Here is a 21,244-nt window from a genome sequence, read left to right on the forward strand (position 1 = left end):
CATGGCCTTATGGACGTTCTTGTCTTTGCACACACAGCCATGTTTTGAACCACTTAGGAATGTTATGATTTGTGGTTTGATATGGCCTGTGGTTTCAAAATGATGCTGAGTTTGTCATTGAAATTATCCTCAAGAGACAGATAGATCTGTTTAGATCATTCCTTGCCAGTCTTTACACTCTTTAGAGGAGTTTGTGCAAACTTTAACATCTAAGACGCTTCCAGAATTACAGCAGTTCCAAAAGAACACAAGAGTACAAAAATGCTTGGAGCAACACTGGAAAATTTGATCACAGGGTTCAGCCCTCCATCCTACTTTCAAGACCCTTTATGAAACTTGCATAAACCTTAGTCCAGTTAAATAAATACTCAGTTAAATAAAGTTACACTAACTTCACAGCAAGATCTAGCTTTCAGTTTCAATCATTCCTGTCACAGTCCTATGCACTGCATAGGATGCAAGGATGACAAGAAAGCTGGTTCGATCAGTACTGCTCAGTCTCAGAAACATAGATTGCAGGTTTATTGGTTTCCTTCCCAATGCTCAGCTACACAGACTGATAGCTCCCACTGATTCTGTGTGGAGTCCTGAATGGTTGACACTGCTGAAAAGTTCGACTCTGTATTTTGTTAAAACTAGTGTGATTTTTTTTTTGAAACCCACATCCTCTATGGTCAGTGCTCTGGATTTCCTGATCCCACCATTTCCTGGTACCAAAGACCAGAAAGAGCAATTTGCAGATGGTATAAACTAGCAAAATCAAGTCCGTCTTGTAACCTCTCCCTACAACCTTCATACCCTAAATTAAGTTAGAGGAATATGAAGAGTGATATAAAGATATAATTTTTTATATAAACAAATAATGGTAACCATAAGCACAGCCACCTTTCTCCCTGTATAACATTAACTGCCACCTGAAATTAAGAATCTTCTCTATCTTTTGAAAATATTGGAATTTTGTTATTGCATTATACAGAAAATAAGAATGCTCCACTTGTATTAATTTGAGATGTTACATACTGAAACAATAATCTTTTATAGTGGTTTTAATACAAGATAGATGAATGTGGTGGATGATGTATGTTTTCAAACGGAGAAAAAAACATGCAAATTAAGTGAAGGTCAAATTTCTTGTGGTTGAACCCATGAAGGAAATACAGAACATGTTTTGTTTGTTGGATCTTGGGGGAACACACTGTTTTTATGGTGGAGTAGTCATATTACACTAAAGCAAGCATTGTAATGTACTACATTTCAAAATCACATATTTATAAAATAGGGAATGTACTGACATCCAACATAGTCACTCTCAATCACAAAAACTGGAAACACTTCTGAAAAGTGAAAACTTGAAAAATCGCACCTTTATTTTTTAGATGATAAAATACAAAGGAGGAAAAACCCTCCACTGAATGCTGATATAAATCTTCATATCACTAGGATCTAATAGTGAAAATCTATCATACATGACTTCCTTACATGAGTCTAAACCAGACTGGTCATTCAAAATGGCTACGTTTGAAACATCCTGTCTTGCTAAACCCCACTACCCTCTTCATGATCCAGGTCTTCATGATGCAGTATTTCACCTTACTTGTGTTTCATTAGAGAAATGTATGATAAAAATAAACATTGTACATCATCTTTATTGAATATGACTTGGCAGGCATTTTGTAACTTTTACTAGCGAAATTAAAAAAGATGATATCTTAAGACAATTACAGTTCAAAAGTGGTTAGGAGGAGAGGCTGGAAACTTTTCAAACTTTGAAAATTGTTCCTGTTGCATTCAGGGAGAAAACCAAGATCCTCCAAAATTTCCTGCAAAGAAACAGAGAATGAGAAGCTCAGAGTAGAGAATAACATTTTGTTATTGGCTCTACTATTTGACTGCACAGCATCAGCAGTCCATGCATAGGTGCTGCTTTGGGAGGTCCTTTGGTTTGAACCAAAAACTGCATGCACCGTCAGCAAGAATTCCTATCAACTCTGATTCACTCAGTAACAGCTGTGGCTGCAACTAATCACTATTTTCCAAAACTCCAAATTTCAAAATTCCAAATTTCCAAAACTCAAAAATTCCTAACCTGCTGAATGATGCTTCTCTTCCAAGATAAACAAGCCGTTCTGCATTAATTTATGAGTGGTTGCATTTGGGAATTACTATGTAGTAGGGAATTACGACATTTCTAAATAAACAATGATGCTGAGCATGAAAATGCTGGCCTCTGTTTGTGATCCATTGAAACACAGATGGATCTGAATATTCCTAAAGGAGAAGTAAGTCAAGCTCATTAGTTTTAGGGATACAAATAAACACAGTGTGTTTCTAATCATATCAGTGAGTCACAGGAGAGTGTTGAATTAATAGGATACTTTATGAGCCTGAAGTCTGTCAACCTCTTCAGAAAACAGTGTGCTTGTCCCTCATCCTTTCCCCAAGCGCAAGATGATCACTAAACAGCATTAGTCCATCATCACATACAAAACAGTTTAGGTTACAATTCTTAATCTCCTTTATACAGGTACATTTATACTGTCACTAAATAAGCACTGCACAAGGAAGTAACACAGCCTCTTTGCTGGTTGTGCCAAGTGGTATGAGTGCTGTGTGTGGTGGAGCTTAAGAAGGGTACTACTACATAAGTAGATCTGAAAACACGCGAGTCACACCTACTCAGACCACCTCAAGCTCAAAAACATTTAAAAATCTAATTTTCAAGACTATCCTCATAATAAAAGGTACAGAGAAGAGAACATATTTAAACAAAACTCAAACTTCAAAACAGGGATTCAAGTATGGTGGTCTTCAAAACTTCTTACAGATCAACGTTTTTCAGGCAATTACTTCTTCATTAGGGACATATGATTTTTCAGATTAGAAGTACACTTTAGACAGCTACAACTCAAACTTCCTGATTGCTTAACTTTTGTAAGATTCTATTCATTAAGAAAACACAGGAAATAGAATAGAGGTTACCTAAATTGGAAGTTTTGTGTGGGTATCTGTTTTGGGGGGAGGTTGTTGTTTTAAACTGCAGAGACACCATGATAAATTAAGTTTAATGATGACAGCTGTGATTATTCCTCAGTTGCCACATTATGGTAGACCATGTGTACGTTGCACAGTCGTCTTAGCAAAACTGCCATGTAAGTAAGGCTGTGGTTTTTTCAGCTTGGACAAAGTACCTTTTCACAGTTAGAAAAAGAGTTTAGAGAAGTAGTAGGAAAATAAATTATTGTCCTTTTATCTATCTATCTAATCTCCCCCAAGACCGCTCCTTCACACTAGTTTAGAAATTTCACAAGTTAACAAATTTCCAGTAGATCTCTGATCCCATTTTCCTCCATAAGGATCAACAACTTCCTTGCTTCACATTCCTCTCTCTGCTAGTCCCTCTACCCAAACAATTCCATAACCAGAAAGACACATGAAATACCATTTAACTGTAAGCTTATACTAAAACAGTGCACTAATAAAACTAACACAACTTTTACATATTCACTCCAAGACAAAGAAGTTTTATAGTTCTCATTTGGACCTGCATACTTTGGCAAATACACTAGCATAACTCATGCAAATTCTCTAACATTAATAAAATTTATTTTATTCTAGAGCAATTACTGTATTCACAAAATAGAATAAATGCAGGTTTCGTATTAAGACTTCATTTATGGTGGAAAAGTCTTCCACCTGGAGTAACATTCCAGAGCAGTCTGAAGAGAAAATTTCCCCCATAGTCCTCCGCAGTGGCTTGATAGGATCTATATTGTTTATCCAATCAAATGGCTCTGCAGCAAAGTCACAGCCCTTCCTGATTTTCTTATCTGGCAGTCCTCCAGCAAACTTCACCCTGTGCAGCAGAGTCTCCCAGTAGCATTTTCATTCTTACTCTCCCATCCTACATTCGTGAGTCATTATTTCTTTTTTTCTTCAGAAATTTCTTCATGTGCCTGTTCTTCCCATGACTTTCTCCACCACCTCTCTCTCAAACTATTCTTCCCAAACTGTCCTCAATTCCCATTCTCTCCTTTTCAAGGAAGTCCCTTTTTTGTTTCTACTCCTATCCCAAAGTTTTCCATTTCTTTCCTTTGAATTCATTAAATTAATGTGTTTTGTCAAAAACAGACTCTTGCCCGATTCCAAGCAAGGAAGCTAAATGGCCCCTCATGCAGAAAAACTGGAGTTACAGTTGCCTTTCCAGCTAAATGGGGTGTCTGCAGCTCCGCATGTGTGCTGTGAGCCAGCAGTTTAGACAATCTGCCTAAACCCTGTGAACCCTAGCTGTCCATCAGACCACCTATCAGAAAATGCTCCACTTGAACTGCCTCCCCAAAACTCTCACCTGCTAAATCTTTACAAGGAAGGATAAGATCTCTAAGAAAATTCTGAAGGATGGAATAGATTTTTTTTATACTGAAACTCAGAAACTCTAGGGAGGGGAAAAGAGAACAACTTTCTTAAGGCAAAGGAAACATATGGTGTAATAATTAACTTGGGGACAACATAAAATCATATTACAATATATTTGCACTGGCCCTGTGCTGAAACTCTGTGTGCTAAATAGGTCTTTGTTTGGTCATTAGTCACTGAAACTCTCAAACACTCAGCACAATGTTTAAATGTAATAAAAAGACCAAATAAGTGGAAAGTCACTGGCAGCACATCATCTGGCAATGGACTGTCTCTTTTTTCTTTACTGTTCTCCCTAACTTGAAACATCCCACATTCAGCCTCCCCACTGCTGTCCAGACACAGCTCTGCTTTTGCCATCCATCGTGGGGTGGGTCTGAAGTGTGAAGCCACAGCAGCACATCCTCAGCCCTTGTAGGGTTCTCAGTGTCATGGGGCTGCGTGCAGTCCCCATCTGAACTGGAAAGAAAGGGGAAGAAGAGCAATTGCATGACTGAACCACAAGAAGCAGGCAGACACACACACATGCTGTGCATTGCAGGGCTCACCAGAGGCTGCAGTTTCCTTAGCTCTCCTAATCAATCCAGTGCTAGTGGTGCCATCTCCAGCAAACGGAGATACAACCCACAGGACCAGCCTGGGAGGAAGTGTGTGCTTTCACTTTGAAAACTCACTTATAATCCCTTTCGTCTCCATGAGTGATTCTAGTCCTTTCAAATGGTGCAATCTTCCCAACATATTTGAATGGCTAATTTGGAATTTCATTGCTAAAAAATGATGAGGAAGGCCAGTGGGAATGACAAGGAGAGGCATTTGAAATTCCACAAGCATGTCCTCCTAAGAACAGGTATGACCGCCACAGTGCACGTCAAAGAGCGAGTGGACATTATGCACCATTACAGTCAAACTCAGAGAGGAACACATAACAGCTGAATTGCTAAGTACACCTCTAAAGTATGAAACAACCTGTTATTTTCATTCTTGTTTTTGATCAAGAGACTTTGTGTTGCTTATATGCTTTTATATTTCAGTTCTTAGGAACCTAAATAATACCTAAAAACTTTAAAAACTGGATACCAAGCAAACTTAGTGACTTTGGAATATTGTTTATTCATTTCGTGGACAGAAGAGAAATTTTCTTAAAGGGAAATACCATTTGGGAATCTCAGACTCTTGTCACTGAAATGAACATATACACTGAAGGAATCCAACCCTCCTCTCCTTTTAGCCTGTAATTTACCTAGTAGGTAGTACTAGGGTAGGTGGCTAAGGGAAAGGGGAGGCTAGGGATCTCATCTGTTACCACTATGCACCTTGAATATTCACACCACCAGCAGCCCTATTACATGTTTTGAGTCAACAAGCGCACAAACATGGTGTAAGTAGTATCTTAGGTTTGCAAACACTTTGAATACCGTGTAGTACTAAGAAACAGCAAGTTTTCTCTTTTCCTATATTCAAATCCATTTGCTTCCTTCTTGTGTCTTTCTGTTACTGCTTCCTCATCACTCAAGCCAGATTTAGATACCTGTTTGTCAGAAAAGTAAAATTAGACCAACCAGCAACTGCCAGAAAAAAACACCTATTTTAGAAGCAGTTTAAAGCTCACTGCCTTTAACTGAAAAAGATCTGGTTTTGCAAAGGTTTGTCCATTTTCCTATATATATCAGTTAACCTAACAAATTATTTCACAATTCTGTCACACATTTATCCCTAGATTATAAAATAACCTGTTTTAGCTCCTTCTTCTTTTACAACCTTATCCTTTGTTTTCCTTCTGGCTTTTCTTTTGGGCAGCACTGTTTTTAAGCTGCTCTGCAAACTACCAATTTCTTTTCACCCAAACCCTCTCCTGAATACTTCCTTCTTGGAAAAACTAAGTGAGATTTAGCAGGAAGCCCTTCATTGTACATAGTTATGAAAGAATGAATCATGTCTTCATGCATGATGCAAAGCCCTATTGAGTTACTACCCTATCATCTTCTCTTCCCTCATCCTACTACCTGTCTTACTATTGTCTTGGTTTTGGTTGGGATAGAGTTAATTTTCTTCAAAGTAGCTCCTATGGCCTATGTTTTGGATTTGTGACCAAGCCACCCTAGATAGCACATCTATATTTCAGTTACTGATGAGCAGTGCTTACACAGTGTCAAGGCCTTTCCTCACGCTGCCCTATCAGCAATTAGGCTGGGAGTGCACAATAAGCTGGGAGGGGACACAGCCTGGACAGCTGTAATCTGTGTTACGCTAACCGACAACACTTGGATATAAGTATTTTAGTAAACTGCAATCTAGCTTAAACTAAAAAGATACTATAGTGCCATTAAACTACTGAAATGGGCTATAGCAGATTCCTAAGAACTGAAATTTCCAGGGCCAAGGGGACTTATTTAATGGAGCGATACTTTTCAGCTTTAGGAATCTGTTGCACTGATGCCAGGAGGAAAAGGATGAGCACTAACTATTTCTTACCTTGCTACAGATTTCATGGATTACTCTGAACTGTAAAATGTTTTGGCTGTTCCTACCTGCTCTTGGTTTTTTCCTGAAGATCATCTCAGTGATAGCACCTCTTGCTGGAGAGCTGCAGTTCAGGCCTTTGTGAAGCCTCATACCACCTAAAAGGACACCTCATCAGGTTTCCTCAGACAACTAGTCCTATACTACAAACTCACATCTTACCCTCTGGCAAGAGGCTCTCATATTAACCTTCTCCCTCCTGCAGGACTCCAGCATGCAGGTCTATATAAGGGCTTGTCCCTAACCAAAGTTTATCCGTCCTTGTTTTTAAGTGAGTGGGAGAAACCTGAGCCAGGATGCACATGCCTATATTAATAGGTTGTTATATATTTCTATATAGCAACATATTCTATATCTTGCCAGGGCAACCACATCTTGAATGAGTGCACAACACCTTGCAGAGGGACAGCAGCCAGGATGTGCCCTGCTGGACTTTGCTGGAGGTATCTGTGATGATACCTGTCCTGAAGACACAAAAGAATGACAGTCAACGAGCCCTCCCTGGTGAAGCAGATTTTGTACAGAGACGCAGGCAGGCTAGTCTACGACACGTGAGATGCCAGGGTGTCTCAGGGAGGAACAGAACCATGAGTTCTGTCCTAGGGTGACCCAAATGATTTCTGACTTCAACACACTTGGGAATAGGATGACTGTTTCAATCATGAAAGATCTCTGCTGTCCTGACACACATCAGCATAACAAATTACTATAAAGACTATTTTGAATGCAGAGTCCATACCGGTTTTGCTTCTCTTTATGCACTCTGGCAGACTGCTTGGTCAAATTTGTTGGAATGGACCTTTGGTGGTGACGATGTGGGTGCCACTTAACATGGCTACACCAAAGGCAAATGTTTCTTAGATGTCTTGTGTAGAGTACTGATCATGCAGGTATCCTGCCATACACATGGGTCATGCAGGTACACTGCAAACATCTGAAGCTGTGAAATTCAACTTGTGTCTCACAGCAACTCTGCTGGCTGATTGCTGAAAATTGTACCAGAAGAGAGTCTGTGGATTGGACTGTGAAAGCCAAAAAAACCCAGGAGACTATACACTTGTCCACCCAAGCATCTCACAGTCACCGATACAGGCCTACTTCTAGCTCCAGCTCTGGTGACGTTTACAGTCCTGTTCAGAAAGAATCCAGATTGGGATTTGCTCCACTCCTGGTGCAGTCTTGTTGACTGGCTAGACAGCAGAGCCAGCCAAGAAAGAGACACTTGGAATCTGTGTATGCTTCCGAGTTTCAGAAGAGCTAAACTGGGCAGGAAAGCAGTGGAATATGGCTCAAGTGCCTGTCACTCTACCTCATGGGATGGATGACAGATCAACTCAAATGTCTCTAGCACTCAGCCACAGGCACACTCAGTCTGCACAAAGAGGAGAGGTATTGACCTCTGGTTCCTCCCTGGTCAGATCACACTGTCACAGAACTCCTAATGAACCACAAGGCCAAAACCTCTGCAGACAAGAAATCCGGTTGCTAAGCTGACATTGCAGTGTGACCTTTGCATTTCTACCATGAAATGGAGGCAGTAACATTACCTGAGCTCATAGAGCGTTTGGGGCCAAACACTGGACACCAAAAATTGCAAGGATGGATCATTTCCTTAAATGAAGAAAGGAAGAGATATTTACAATTTGCTATGATAAGCATAAAAGTAAATAACAAAAGATTATTTTTTGTGAAATTAACTGTTCACCTTTAGTCCATTTTGGCAGTACTTGGCTCATACTTGCTTTCCTTGCTCGTAATAAAATTATGAATACTCTGTGAAGTTGAGAAATATATTTTGTGCAAGACTTAGGCTCTGTTTTTCTTTAACAGTTATAAACAGACAATTTGATCTGTGACACTTAATTTCCAGTTCCTTCAGTATTTTATGCCCCGCATATGCTATAATTCAGTATCAAAGAGCTTTATGAGGTAACCCTGAGAACATTAGCAAGTTCCCATTCAGCTATCAGCATAGGCCTAAGTAAAACTCAGGATACTTTCAGCATATATTGGAATGTGCTACTAGAAAGAAAATGTCAGACGTGCTCACAGGAAGGCAGCGTCAATTTGAGTTTCTGGCTTGAAGCTGTTTCTCCCTTGCAACAAGTCATACTTTCCTTCACCCATTCCTGTCAAGCAGAATAAATCAGAGCAGCAACATCTGTTTAAGAAGAGGAATTTTGTACACGCTTGTAATGTTGTAATATATTCCCTCTTCCCAGAATATATCCAAAACAGGGGAGTGCATTGACACAGTACCTGTACCATCTGGGCTGTCAATACCACAGACAGCATTCTCAGTTGATTCTAACATGAGATGCTTCTCTTTTAGCGAAAAAGAGTCAAAAGATTTTTTCAGCAGTACTCACTGCCCCTGCCCCAGTGGGACAACGAGCTGCTCTGTTTCAAGTCTATGGAGGCAGCTGGGAATGCCCATTTTGTGAAACTCTTATAATTTCTGCCCTTTCTCCATTTGTTTAGAAGAATCCATCTTGCAAGAAGGAAGAAAATTATCTGTCTGCTTCACTTGAGCCTTCAGAGAATGTCTTTGGCTTCTGAAAGGAAAATGCTTCAAACATTTTTTATCTCAAAACTTGATAGGGAATCTATATCCCAGAAAAAAAATTTTCTTCTCAAAGACAAAAAAATTACTTGTCAGAACTAGCAGTTGCTCTCACAGGCTAATCAGACTTAATCTCCCCATTACTAAGTTTCACAATAAATAGCTCTGAATTTGAAAGGTGTAATTCATCATGAGAGAGACAACCACAGTTTGGAGACAAGTGATCTGAACAGCCACTACATACAAGCCTCAAGCTTGCTTTCTGAGGACACTTCACCCTGCATCCCCAGAACACAGACAAATGTGGAAAATAATTACCGTGTGGACTATTGAGACAAGTAACTACCTGTGATACAGGGACTTTCTGACAACAGAAAAACAGGTGTGGGGAAATGCAGGAAAAATAGGTTAGTTAAGACATCCTGAAGGTTTAATTACTAATTTGTATTATTAGTCACCTTAAAATTAACTCTGTGCATTATTTATCAAGGACTATCAAAAAGTAGTACAGATAATACTTGCTACAGTTAAATAGCTATGATCACATGAAAACATCTCTCCCCAGAGAATTTCACTAGCAGAGAAACTGAATAGGAAAGAAAATCTAATGTAGGAAACCAACACATGAGGTGCCTGTCTCAGATACCTTAAGTACCAAATAGTCTCAGCTACTGTTTAATAATGTTTAATTTGCAGTTCTAAAAAATGCCCAAAGTTAGGAAAAATGCTTTCAATGATTCATTTATAGATGCTGGCGCCCTGACGAACATCACTCAAAAAGCTCTATAGAGGTGGAGTATTGCAAATTCATTGCCTGGCTTCTGAAGCTAAAGGATGACTCAAGATCTCTTCTCCTTTTTAACAAAAGCTAGTGCAAAAAACTGATGTTTATATACACATATATATACGTATGTTAGGCATTGGGGTTTTTTTTCGGTTACAAAAGCATTAAAAACATTTAAATTTATAATCAAGAACTTAATCATTTACAACCCACAGCCTATTTCCATTTTAAATCCTAAGCAGTAGTTAAGACGACACTGGTGAAATAGGAGAAAGAATTCAAAAGGCACATCATTCTCATGAAGGTGATGAATACAAGCAGATCAGCATTGTGGAAAACCTCTGAGTATCCGCAACACAAGGCAAGCCCTAGAATGTCAAGAGTAAGAATACCATTTCCATCATTTCTATCAGTCAAGTATCCCATCATCTTCTGACTAGTTTTAGTTTAAGGTCTGGCAGTGTCAAATGACATGGCAAGAGAATAATATCTCCCCTGACAAAATACAGATACTTCTCCCGCAACGTGGTGGCAAATAGGTTCAGCTACCCTGAAGAAGTCCACATTGTCATACCATCTGTTCTGATTAAAAAAAACTCCACCTACCATTCAGGCTTTCTGTACGGTACCTCTTCTGTGTGCGAGAGAGAATTTCTCTTTGAAAGAAGTGCAATTTTACTGTGAAAATCCAATAAAGAATTTCTTCTCATCCAAGGGTTTTTTGAGTAAAGAAGCACCAGTTGTTAGTCACAGCCTTGCATTAAATATTTGCTGGCCAGTCACAAACAGAGAAGCTTCTTGAAAAATCTGCTGTCTATGGAAGAGTTGTCCAGAGAAGAATCCTTCCTGGCAGAAGCCATGTTGTCAGGTAGGAGAAAGGTAGTATAAACAACAGTAATGCAAAACACAAAGCTTAAAAAAAAAGCTTTAAAATAGTCATATAATTGTTAAGAGATAAGATGTAGGTCACTAAGATGAATGAAATCCTAGCTATTATTGACAGATAAGAGGTGAGAAATTAATCTGAAATATACTTCATGTCAAGATGCATCTCAGACATTCCTTCTCTACAGATTTGGAAAAATATTTGATTCAAATAAACCCAGAAAAGCTTCCTCTGTGATGAATGAAAAATGTTTTAACCACATAAGCTTACAAATCTGAAAATGAACCAGAGGGAAAAAAGTGAGACAAAACATAGAGGAGTTGGAAGAATATCTGAAATTGTGACCTCCTTTCACAAATAGCCAGAAGAACTCTCTGTAAGCCAGATGTTTCAAAATTTCCTATTTATGCTTCAGCAGCAGCCCTAACTAAATCCTCACAAGGGGAACAATGTGGAAGATTTTCAACATCTTTACTTTGAATGTCACATGGTCTATACATGAAACAGAAAAATAAAAGTTGGCAAAAGCAGGTGAAATTATTGTAACAGTTCCAGATTTGTACTAGCTAAGCTGTGTAACTTGGGAATACAATGAATACTCTACTTCATAGGGAAAAAATGCTGCATGTTTCACTCTCTCAATTCCTTCAGTGGAAATGAGAAGGTGGCAGTTTTCTACTTAAACCCCGCCTGAAATTTCCTGAAGCCTCAAACTAAGAAAGTTAATTTGGAAGAATGAATATTCTTTAAGCGGTATGAAGAGGACAATTGTGTTATCAAAAGCATTTATAAAATAGTGTTACTTGATGCTTATTAAATGTAATATGAACAATATACATGAAGTTTCTTACCCCCCATAAGAAATACATTAAAATTCCTTGGATTGTATCAGATTTTGTACTTCAAAAGTAATTTCTCTTTTATGTTTTTCTTTCTCAAATGGTCTCAAAGGACCATGATAGTTACTATAGATTAAGCAAAGAATATGATGTGATTCCAAGTTTATCCTATGGATAAGGATATCTTAAGGAAAAGAATGCTTGGTTTACATCAAATCCAAATTTCTGAAGTAACACAGAACGTTTCAGACTAGTCCTGAAATATGTTGTCCTTGATACACTATTATTGTATTTTCATATACCGTATTGACTACATACTTTTTTGAAGAATAAAACTGTACGCGAATTCTTAAATATCCCAATGATATTTTTATTGTTCATTTAAACAGACTTGTACATCACACACAGCTTAAGAGCATGATTATAAAAACCAATCACTATCCCCCTTTATTGTTTTTAAATCACAGAAGAGTTTAAGAGCTGAGCAACTTACACAGACGTGATAGCACTTAGATTTTCTGAGGTCTTGACAATACTAAGTATCTCATAAATCTAATTCTTAAAGTAGAGAATCACAAATGTCACCAGGCACAGAGGCCCTACTAAAGTATCCTCATATATCTTTCCAGAGTGCCTTTATCACATTACTTGATACATTCACATTTACAGTTCTGAGCTGCCCAATCTCCTCAGCCCATTCTGTACTTGTCACAACACACACAGCAACTGCAGAGACAGTTTTTACCAAAACAAAGTCAGACCGTCAGGGAAAAGTCTATCTGACTGTGTAAGTATCTTCTCAACATCTATATGTAAACAGAAGTCATTGGATCTTCAGTAAAGGCAGTTTTTCCTTCAGAATAATAATGAACAGCTTTTGTGAGAAATGTAAAGAGCCAATATGTTCAATGCAATACCCCCATGTAATTCCTTCAGAGATTAAACTACAACATTAATGCTTGCTACAACAGTATTTATATATAGGCAATTGGCTCCATAATAGGAAATAACATGATTTATTGCAAAGAGTAGATTTCAGACAAACAGGTATTTAGAAGTCCAGTTTGTTAAGGGTTTATTAAAACAAAACAAGAGTTTAATGTTTTCATGCAAAATTTGCACTTAAGTTTTAAATAATCATGACAAACAGCAGAAGTAGTTAAAGAATGCACTAATTATAGACCTTAGTGAATATACAAAAAAACTCAGCATTATAGGTTATACAAAGTAAAGAACATCTTAAATACTTTCCCAAAACACTGCAGCAACTGAGACACAGTGATATGCCTTACAAGGGCATAGGAATGTAATTTAGAAATCACACGGGAACTATCCATATCCTTTAATTTCACAAACAAGACAAAAGCAACATTCAACTCCACACACTGATTTTTCAAATTATGTCTATACAGTACCTTGAGTTTTATCCAAATAGTAAAAGTTAGACATGTCATTTATTTAGTAAACAATTATGCGGTAAATCTCTATTACATTTTTTCGTTGGTTTTACCTGGCGTAGCCATGTTATTTAAAAGAGGGCAGGTTTGGCACTTTTATACTGATGTCACCAATATTAATATTTCTTGGGATCTCTGGCAAATTCATATTCTTTACAGCTGAAACAGCCCGGGCTGGAGCTCCTGCTAAACCAGCCTGTGTATAAAGTGAGGAAAAATGCAAGTCAGGCAAAGCTGATAAAAAGAAGATTTACTAGCAATATACACAGACAACTAACTTTTCAAGTACTTCCATGGTTACACAATTAGAAAGACCAGATGGTAATTGTGTTTGGAATGAAATGGGTTATTTTGAAATATTAAAATCAGAAAGAGAAAACAGTTCACACATTCCTTTTTATATGGTAAAACATGTAATGTCAACTTGATGGAAAAGTATGCGGGGACAAATAGGAGGCTTATCCAAGCATGCGTCATGTGTAGGTTATAGAACAGACAGTCTTGAGGTATTTGAAGTCCAATGTGCTGTCTTTGTTTCTTACCTATTCTAAAAGTTCATATGGTTCACAGCTGACTAACACTGGTTACAGGTTCAGAATATGTAACCTCAAAGTAACCTGCTACTGAATGTCAGCTGAACCATATTACTTATCTAAATTAATATACATAAAGTATTTCAAGGTGGCTTAACCTAAAATGAAAAAGATAAACACCTTACATTTGTGGGTGATACAGAGCATCCAGAGAGATCATTCCTACAGACCAACTGGAGTAATCTGTTGTCCCACATATCTAATTATATGATAACATATCTGTGGCCCCCAGGCACGCTGGAACATTACATAATAACCTGGTTATGCCAAATTAAACACTGAAGCACCTATTTTGTATTAAAGTCCTCTACTATACACATTCTCTCTTCATTTAAAGTCAGAGCCTTTCTGTATAAATATGCAATTTTTACAATATAGAAGTAAGTTCATTACTGACTTCCATTCAGTTCTGCTTTTCAGATAAAATAACTGCCAAGTTTACCCACTAGGGTATGTTACTGAAATGCTAACAAAGATGATTTACAGCTCAGAGGTCTGAAGACATAGAGAACATGATCCTTCCCTATTGCTTCTGAAGAACACCTCTTCAAAACATTGTTATTTTAAGGGCTACTTAAAAAAGGCCAATAATTAAGTTGTTACTGTATTTGACACTGTGTAGAAACAGTACTATTCATTTTAAGCATGGAAACATTTCTCCTAAAAGTTCAGATTCTCTAAGCATATTTAGAATTAGCTGTGTGATTTTACTTCAGGCTTGCCACAGAAGTGTAAAAATAATTTTTGTTCTTGCTGGGGGAAAAAAAAAAGCCTGGAAGATTTTAAAAACAGAGCTCTTATTAGCAGAAAAAGACATCATATTCCAAATTCTGTGAACATGTAGAAAAATTAAGTTTTTATATTGATGTTTTACAAGTAGGATTAAAAATATTAAAAAAGAAGAAAAAACACAAAGTGATTTTCAGAACTACTACAATTTTAGAGCGTGGCATCTTGCAGGCCCACTAAAAAGGAACCATCCACAAGAAACAAAGCAACATGTTTAGAACTAGTTAAACAAAAGACTAAACCTGTAGAAATGTAATGTCTTTCATTATAAGAGCATCAAAGACTTAAGAAACCAGTGCATTCGCAGATAATATAATTCTGAGCAAGAAATACAGCAAAACAAAAGAAGAAAAACTTCTGGAAAAGTTTGTGTCATATTTGATTATTAAATAGTGTTGGTAGGTGACTACCTCTCAGCATATAACCTTTTCAGATTCTGATTTTCACTGAAATTCATTGCAATTACAGGGTATAGTTACTGAGGAGTACACCTGACTTCCGTGGCGTCCACCCACACTACTGCACAAAGGGAGACAGACACCCTATATACTCCTCAGATAACAACTCTACTTTTTGAAGGCTGTTCAAAAAAATATCTTCTCCTTTTTACTACTCTAAGAAATACATGTAAGGTCAAATTAACATAAGATTTCCACTGAAAACCCTACCTACTGTTCTCCTTGTCCCTTCAAAAACATAACCTATAGTCTAAATAAAATGGATTCAAGTTTTCAATTTTGAACTAACCCTTTTATATCATGTGGAAAGGCTAAAGCATCATAAATCCCTAGATTTTAGTCACAGGAGGATTCCCAGTACCAGGAACAGAGATGAGAAAGCCACAAGTCATCTGTTATAACATCCCCCTGCCAGACACTCACATATGAGACATGCCAAAGTTAGGAAAGGCATATGGGGGTAGAGGAGAAAGCTCAGGAAATCTTAAATCTCTAATGCAACCAAATAATTTGCTCTCACTTTGGCCCTGACATATTCCAAAGTATCAGTTCTCAGAAGTACAGGCTAAGTAAAACTAAAAAGGTGCAAAAAAGTATTTTCAAAGCCTCTTTTCTCTTGGCTTCCCCTAACATCACCAAGTCTATCATGTCATTCACTTCAGAGGCTGTTTCAACTGCAGTACCTTTATGAGAGGGAAAATCTGGATCTAACGCTAGTAGTATTAAGAAATGCAAGTATCCCTGAATCTACAATATCTGTAAGAGGCAGTATTAGACACTGCAATTTCTTGCTATTTAGTAAAAAACAGTGCAGAAGATATGAAGCTGCTCAACACTGTCCTTTTATATTTGAGAACTTGGAAATACTGATTTGAAATCAGGAGGTAACTACCAGTGAAGTTTAACAGATAAAACAATAAATGCATTTCCTTTTTATTTGGTTCTATCCTTTAAATTCTATATTCAGTAACTGGAGAAAAAGTGTAAGCACAACCAGAAGTGGGGCAATGTAAACTGTTTTCCATAGAGAAGATGAAAATACTAATAAAGTAGTAACAAAAGCAATGAATTATACAATTTGTAACTCAAACAATGGGAAATCAGAAAAATATTCTAAGTGATGGACATGGTCCACACAAACAGGCATGGCTGGCAATTCAAAAGAGAGATGCCTTCTAGGTGACTAGGATGGAGATTCCTTACCCTAATTTAATGAAAGTTAATTATTCTTAATGGACAAATAAAAAGTTTTAGTATAACTGGTCATTATTTTTACCTACCTGCAGCTATCCTCTTTACACAGACTTACAGTCCCTGCCTCCCGCCCCAATGGCATAGGATACAATGGAGACACAATTGAGAATTATTTAAAATACCACAATGACATGACCATTGCCCTTCCACCCCCCTACACAGTCACGACTTGCAACAGTCACATTTCATGAGGACCATTCTGGATCAGGACCAGCAAAGATCCCTGACAAAAGTACTATGAATTTCAGATTACCTCTTTTTTGCCAGCGAGATTGTCTTTCACTATCATATGCTGGAGTAGAGATTTCAAACTATTACATTCTCTTCTCCTGTAATTCTCTGTATTAAGTGGGTTTGTAATTCAATGTATACATAATATGCATAGGAGAATGCTATTTATCACAATTAATGTCAATCCTATCAAGCACAATGCAGTCATACAGTATTTTTAAGAGAGAGCAAACACTTCATAAAAAATGTCTAATTGATAAAATTACTGAAAAGTACTTAAACTCACAAACTCGATAACTAATACATTATTTCAAATGCTATTGTATCTGAATTTCTTTTTAACATGTCAAACAGTGAACTAGTATGCAAGTCCTTCCATTTATCTATAATTTCTTTTACAGAAAGTGAACTGTATTTACAAACACAAAGGTACTACAGGAAGTACTTCCAGCTCAGTGTGCTTTTAAGAAATTTTATAGAGGTACCTGATTAAAAGAGCCATCACTGTAACATTGAACTGGACAAGTTTCAACTGCCTTTTTTATCAAATAATTCATCAGGTAAGTTGGTGAGGTGCAAAGAAAAAACTGTTTCACTTGGAAAAAAAAAATACGTAGCAAGCTTTAAACATGCAATGAATGATGAACTGTCACAGCGAGCAAATGACCTAAGCAAGTGAAAATGAAACTTCTTAAGACACATCAATGAAATTTCAGAAATACAGTACAAATTGCATACAGCTAGCACTACAATAAACCCATACACCACATTTTTGCCACAGCTGCTTTGTATTCTCAATTTGTTATTGAAGGTTGTACTTCAATGTTGAAACACTGTATATTAAAATTTTAGGTTCACTTATTGCAAAAAATGGTTGTAAACATGTTCATATACTTTTAGAGTGAAAGAGCAATGCCACATATGCAAAACAATAATACTATTTTAAAGATTGAAAAAGACATGTTTAATAACAGAACTTAATTCTACTGGTCTTAGTCTATCAGGTAGGAAATATGAGCTGTTGTTAGTTTACTTAGGTCATTATTTATCCCTATAGGAATCAACTTTCTTCAGACTTATCATCACCCTTTCTCATAATGCCCCACTGATAACTTTATATGAAAGTGATCCCAGAAACAATGTTTTACTCTTTAAAAAGAAATTCAGATCAACTGGAAAAAGTACTGCACATCACAAATGTGGTTACTATGCACATACAAATAGAAGAAAAATAAGATTCAAACCCCCTTCCCAAACAACTTTACACAGAGCTAGCTATCACTAAAATAAACATAAAAATATACAGCCTACCTGAAAACAAAATAATGAAAGCTAATGCTTTGCAAAATAAGCCACCCTTTTCCAGATATTTTGGAGGTACTAGGACCTCTCTGCTGCTGGTGTTTCATACCAATGTTTCTTTCCAGAACAAGTATGACTTCAAAGCAGCAGGGTTATGAAATCATGAAAGGATGCGATACATAATATAAAGGAATGATCATGTCCCCTGCTTATGAAGTTAAATAAATGAACATAATTAGAGAAAAAACAAAATGAAGTCTGCAAGTATATCAAAATGAGGCCAAACAGATAAGAAGACTTAAGACATACTCTTAGAAATTTTAAGCACTTGAATCACAAAGAGAGTAATGGATGGGAATGATTAATTATTTGCTTGTTTGCTTTTCATTGCCAGACCCAAAAATAAAAACAGAAAAAGAAAAGTAACTTTGCACAAATAAAAAAAAAAACAAAAAACAAAACTGAAATCAAGCTCCCTATTGTTACAATGGAAATACAGATTATATGTTACAAGTGTTGACATATTAGGCAGACGAAGGTCATTTTGCTTGAATTTCTTCATGTTCTATATCATTCTTCAAATTTAGGTAAAATGTTTCATACTACCCAAAAATATTTTTAGCTAATGCTTTACAACTTAATACAACTAAATCCAATTACAGAATTATATTTGTGAAATCTTAAAGTATTATATTACTTTATCCTAGCAAGATCATGTAAAAAAGAGCAAAGCTATTCAGAAATTAAATAAACTTCATCTGCTTAAGATTCCAGCTGTTTAAAATACCTGCAGTTTGAATACACAGATATTTAAAATAAGTGGAAATGAATTTTGAAGTACTGCAATTAACCGTGACTGACATTCAAAGCGTTGAGCTGAACTAAACGTTTCAAATGAAAATGACGGGGGACAATGATCATAATCTGAACGTCAAACATACATTCTCCTCCTCTTTTTTCAGTTCCTTGTTAATATTCATGTTCAGTGACTGCAGTTACCAAGATATCTTAAAGCAAAATCCAGTGATTCAGATCGCATGGGCAGCAAATGTACATCTGAAGGTGACTACATGCTGAGAGCCCTTCTCATTCTACTTAAGGTTGAAAGATCAACTTTGGTATTTCTACATCATCTTTACAAATTGCACTGATAATTTTATTCTGTATGTATAAAACCACTTGAATTTTGGTTTTGGTAGGGTTTTTTTTAATATTTTGTTCACCTGAAACGTTCTGAAACTTCTCTTTGCAAGCAGGTAAAAGTTCTTTGTTTTCATTTGGCAATACTAAATTGTGAAACAAAAGAGTTCATATTACCTATTTCAGATTATCAGGTACAAAATTCTCCCAAATAAGAATCATCGTATCATATTTTGTTATCTGTGTGTTCAATTTATTATTCAGATTAGTTTGCAGTTTTTTTGTTAATATTCATACAAGTTCATATTCCTTTGTTTCTTAAACAATGATACAAAGAAAAGTTAAATTCTAAAATGCAGGAAGAGAAATAAAATAAAAAATATGATGTCAATGGAAAGCTAGTAAAATACACTGTAGCCAATAAAAAGATGAGGGAGCTACAAGAAGGAACTAGCACAAAAAGTAGGCTACAAGGACTAGTATGGGTATTTTTACACAAAATTTTTGAGTCTGGCCTACATAATTTATTGCCTTTGACATCATTTTGCTTTCCCTTTTTGTTAAAAGTACATTTTTTTCTAAAAGTCAGCAATACCTTTGTCTACCTGTCCTGTCTGGGAGACTGAAAGATAAAGGTCTGTAAGAGAGAAGAATGGAAAGAGCTAGAAAAGATCAGGAGGTTCAGAAAAAATGAGGTCCAACTTAAAAGTCTAAATCACACACAGTTGAACACTCCAAATAGAGAAGAGGTAGCCCAGGTTTAACTACAAAACTTCCAGAGGCTCTGGATAAATCCCAATGACCCCTCACCCAAAAATTCCCTCCCTTAGTCACAATGATTCTTTGGCTTTAGGAGGATTGACCAAAAATCCATTCACAAATAAACACTAAACTGAAAGGTAGGGAAATGCATTTAAGACATTTCTCAAGGTAGAAACAGAATTTCCTTTGTAGCCCATCCAAGCAATGTAAGAGCTGAACCAGAAATCAAAGCTAGGGACCCCCTCATAGTGGTTTAAATAATTAATCTCTGTTAAAAACATTAACAAATTCTTTGAGTTTATAACTTTGCTCAAATATTTGTGAATTTAATAAATACATTCGATCTTCTTCACTAAATGCTAACTGAAAGCCTCTTTAGAAACCTAATACATAACTAAACAAATAACTGATGTCAAATGACTAGATTTTGTATATTAAGGGAAGCCAGGTGGGCACAATACAAAATTTAAAATATTTCTGAAAATGTAGCTCAGTTACAGCTTTATTAGCTTCATTATTTCAGATACAAAAGGAAATTTAACCTTAAAGTAGCAATTTTATGGATGCAAGAACTATGACAGAGATCTAACAAGCCAGACAGAGTAAAGCGAGAGTGTTGTGGCACAGGTGGCAGTCCTAAAACTACACATTATATCAATAATAATTTCTAAATTTTAAAAATAATTTAATTTTTTTTAGTTAAAGAAAACTAAGAAGATCCACTAGTTTTGATTTCTTAGTGACCAGCATTCAAAAATATTGTTATTACTGATTTTGATTTACATGAACTGGATTTGCTTGTATCTTGAACACATATGTTCAGGAAAGACATGTTGAAAGATTCACAATCTTTATCAAAAAGGAAAAATGAAAAGAAATAGCAATCAGGAAATTTCTGTGATATACATGAAACAAATGATTAATGATATGAGGAAATAGTTACCAGGTATTGTGAAGTATCTCAGCATTACAGTAACTGTTAAATTTGAAAAGAAACAGTCACTGAACTAACAAAAAAAAAAAAAAAAAAGGCATTTGTGGTGAGCAGACTGTCAAATGTTCTACTCCATCCCAGTCACCAAGTGTTTTAATTTATCACTGATACTTCTTTACTTTCTATAATTCATTGCTGAATGTAAAGGAACAAGTTGCTATTTGCCTTGCATATGCTCTGAGCTCTACATGGTTTTTTGTATCTTCTACCACCTATTTTTATACATAAGCATCTTAAAAGAATGGCTTACTGATGAATA

The 21,244-nt window shown here is 36.4% G+C and overlaps 1 protein-coding gene across 9 annotated transcripts in view; it reads right to left on the bottom strand.

Moving 5' to 3' along the window:
• Positions 1-1,336: 1,336 nt before the first annotated feature.
• AP3S1 (adaptor related protein complex 3 subunit sigma 1) overlaps positions 1,337-21,244 on the bottom strand; it is a 45,927-nt gene continuing 26,019 nt past the window's right edge. For 2 of the 9 annotated variants that reach the window (XM_074813113.1, XM_074813116.1), the window contains exon 6: positions 12,352-13,658. In XM_074813113.1, coding sequence (XP_074669214.1) covers positions 13,530-13,658 — 129 coding nt within the window. In that variant the 3' untranslated portion in view covers positions 12,352-13,529. Of the gene's footprint in view, positions 1,821-8,480; positions 8,545-12,351; positions 13,659-17,271; positions 17,455-19,824; positions 19,867-21,244 lie in introns of those variants that run through there. The other 7 variants (XR_012621697.1, XM_074813114.1, XM_074813115.1 and 4 more) reach the window with 7 other exon arrangements.

The sequence above is a fragment of the Strix aluco genome, chromosome Z, assembly GCF_031877795.1.
Source record: "Strix aluco isolate bStrAlu1 chromosome Z, bStrAlu1.hap1, whole genome shotgun sequence".
NCBI lineage: Eukaryota > Metazoa > Chordata > Aves > Strigiformes > Strigidae > Strix > Strix aluco.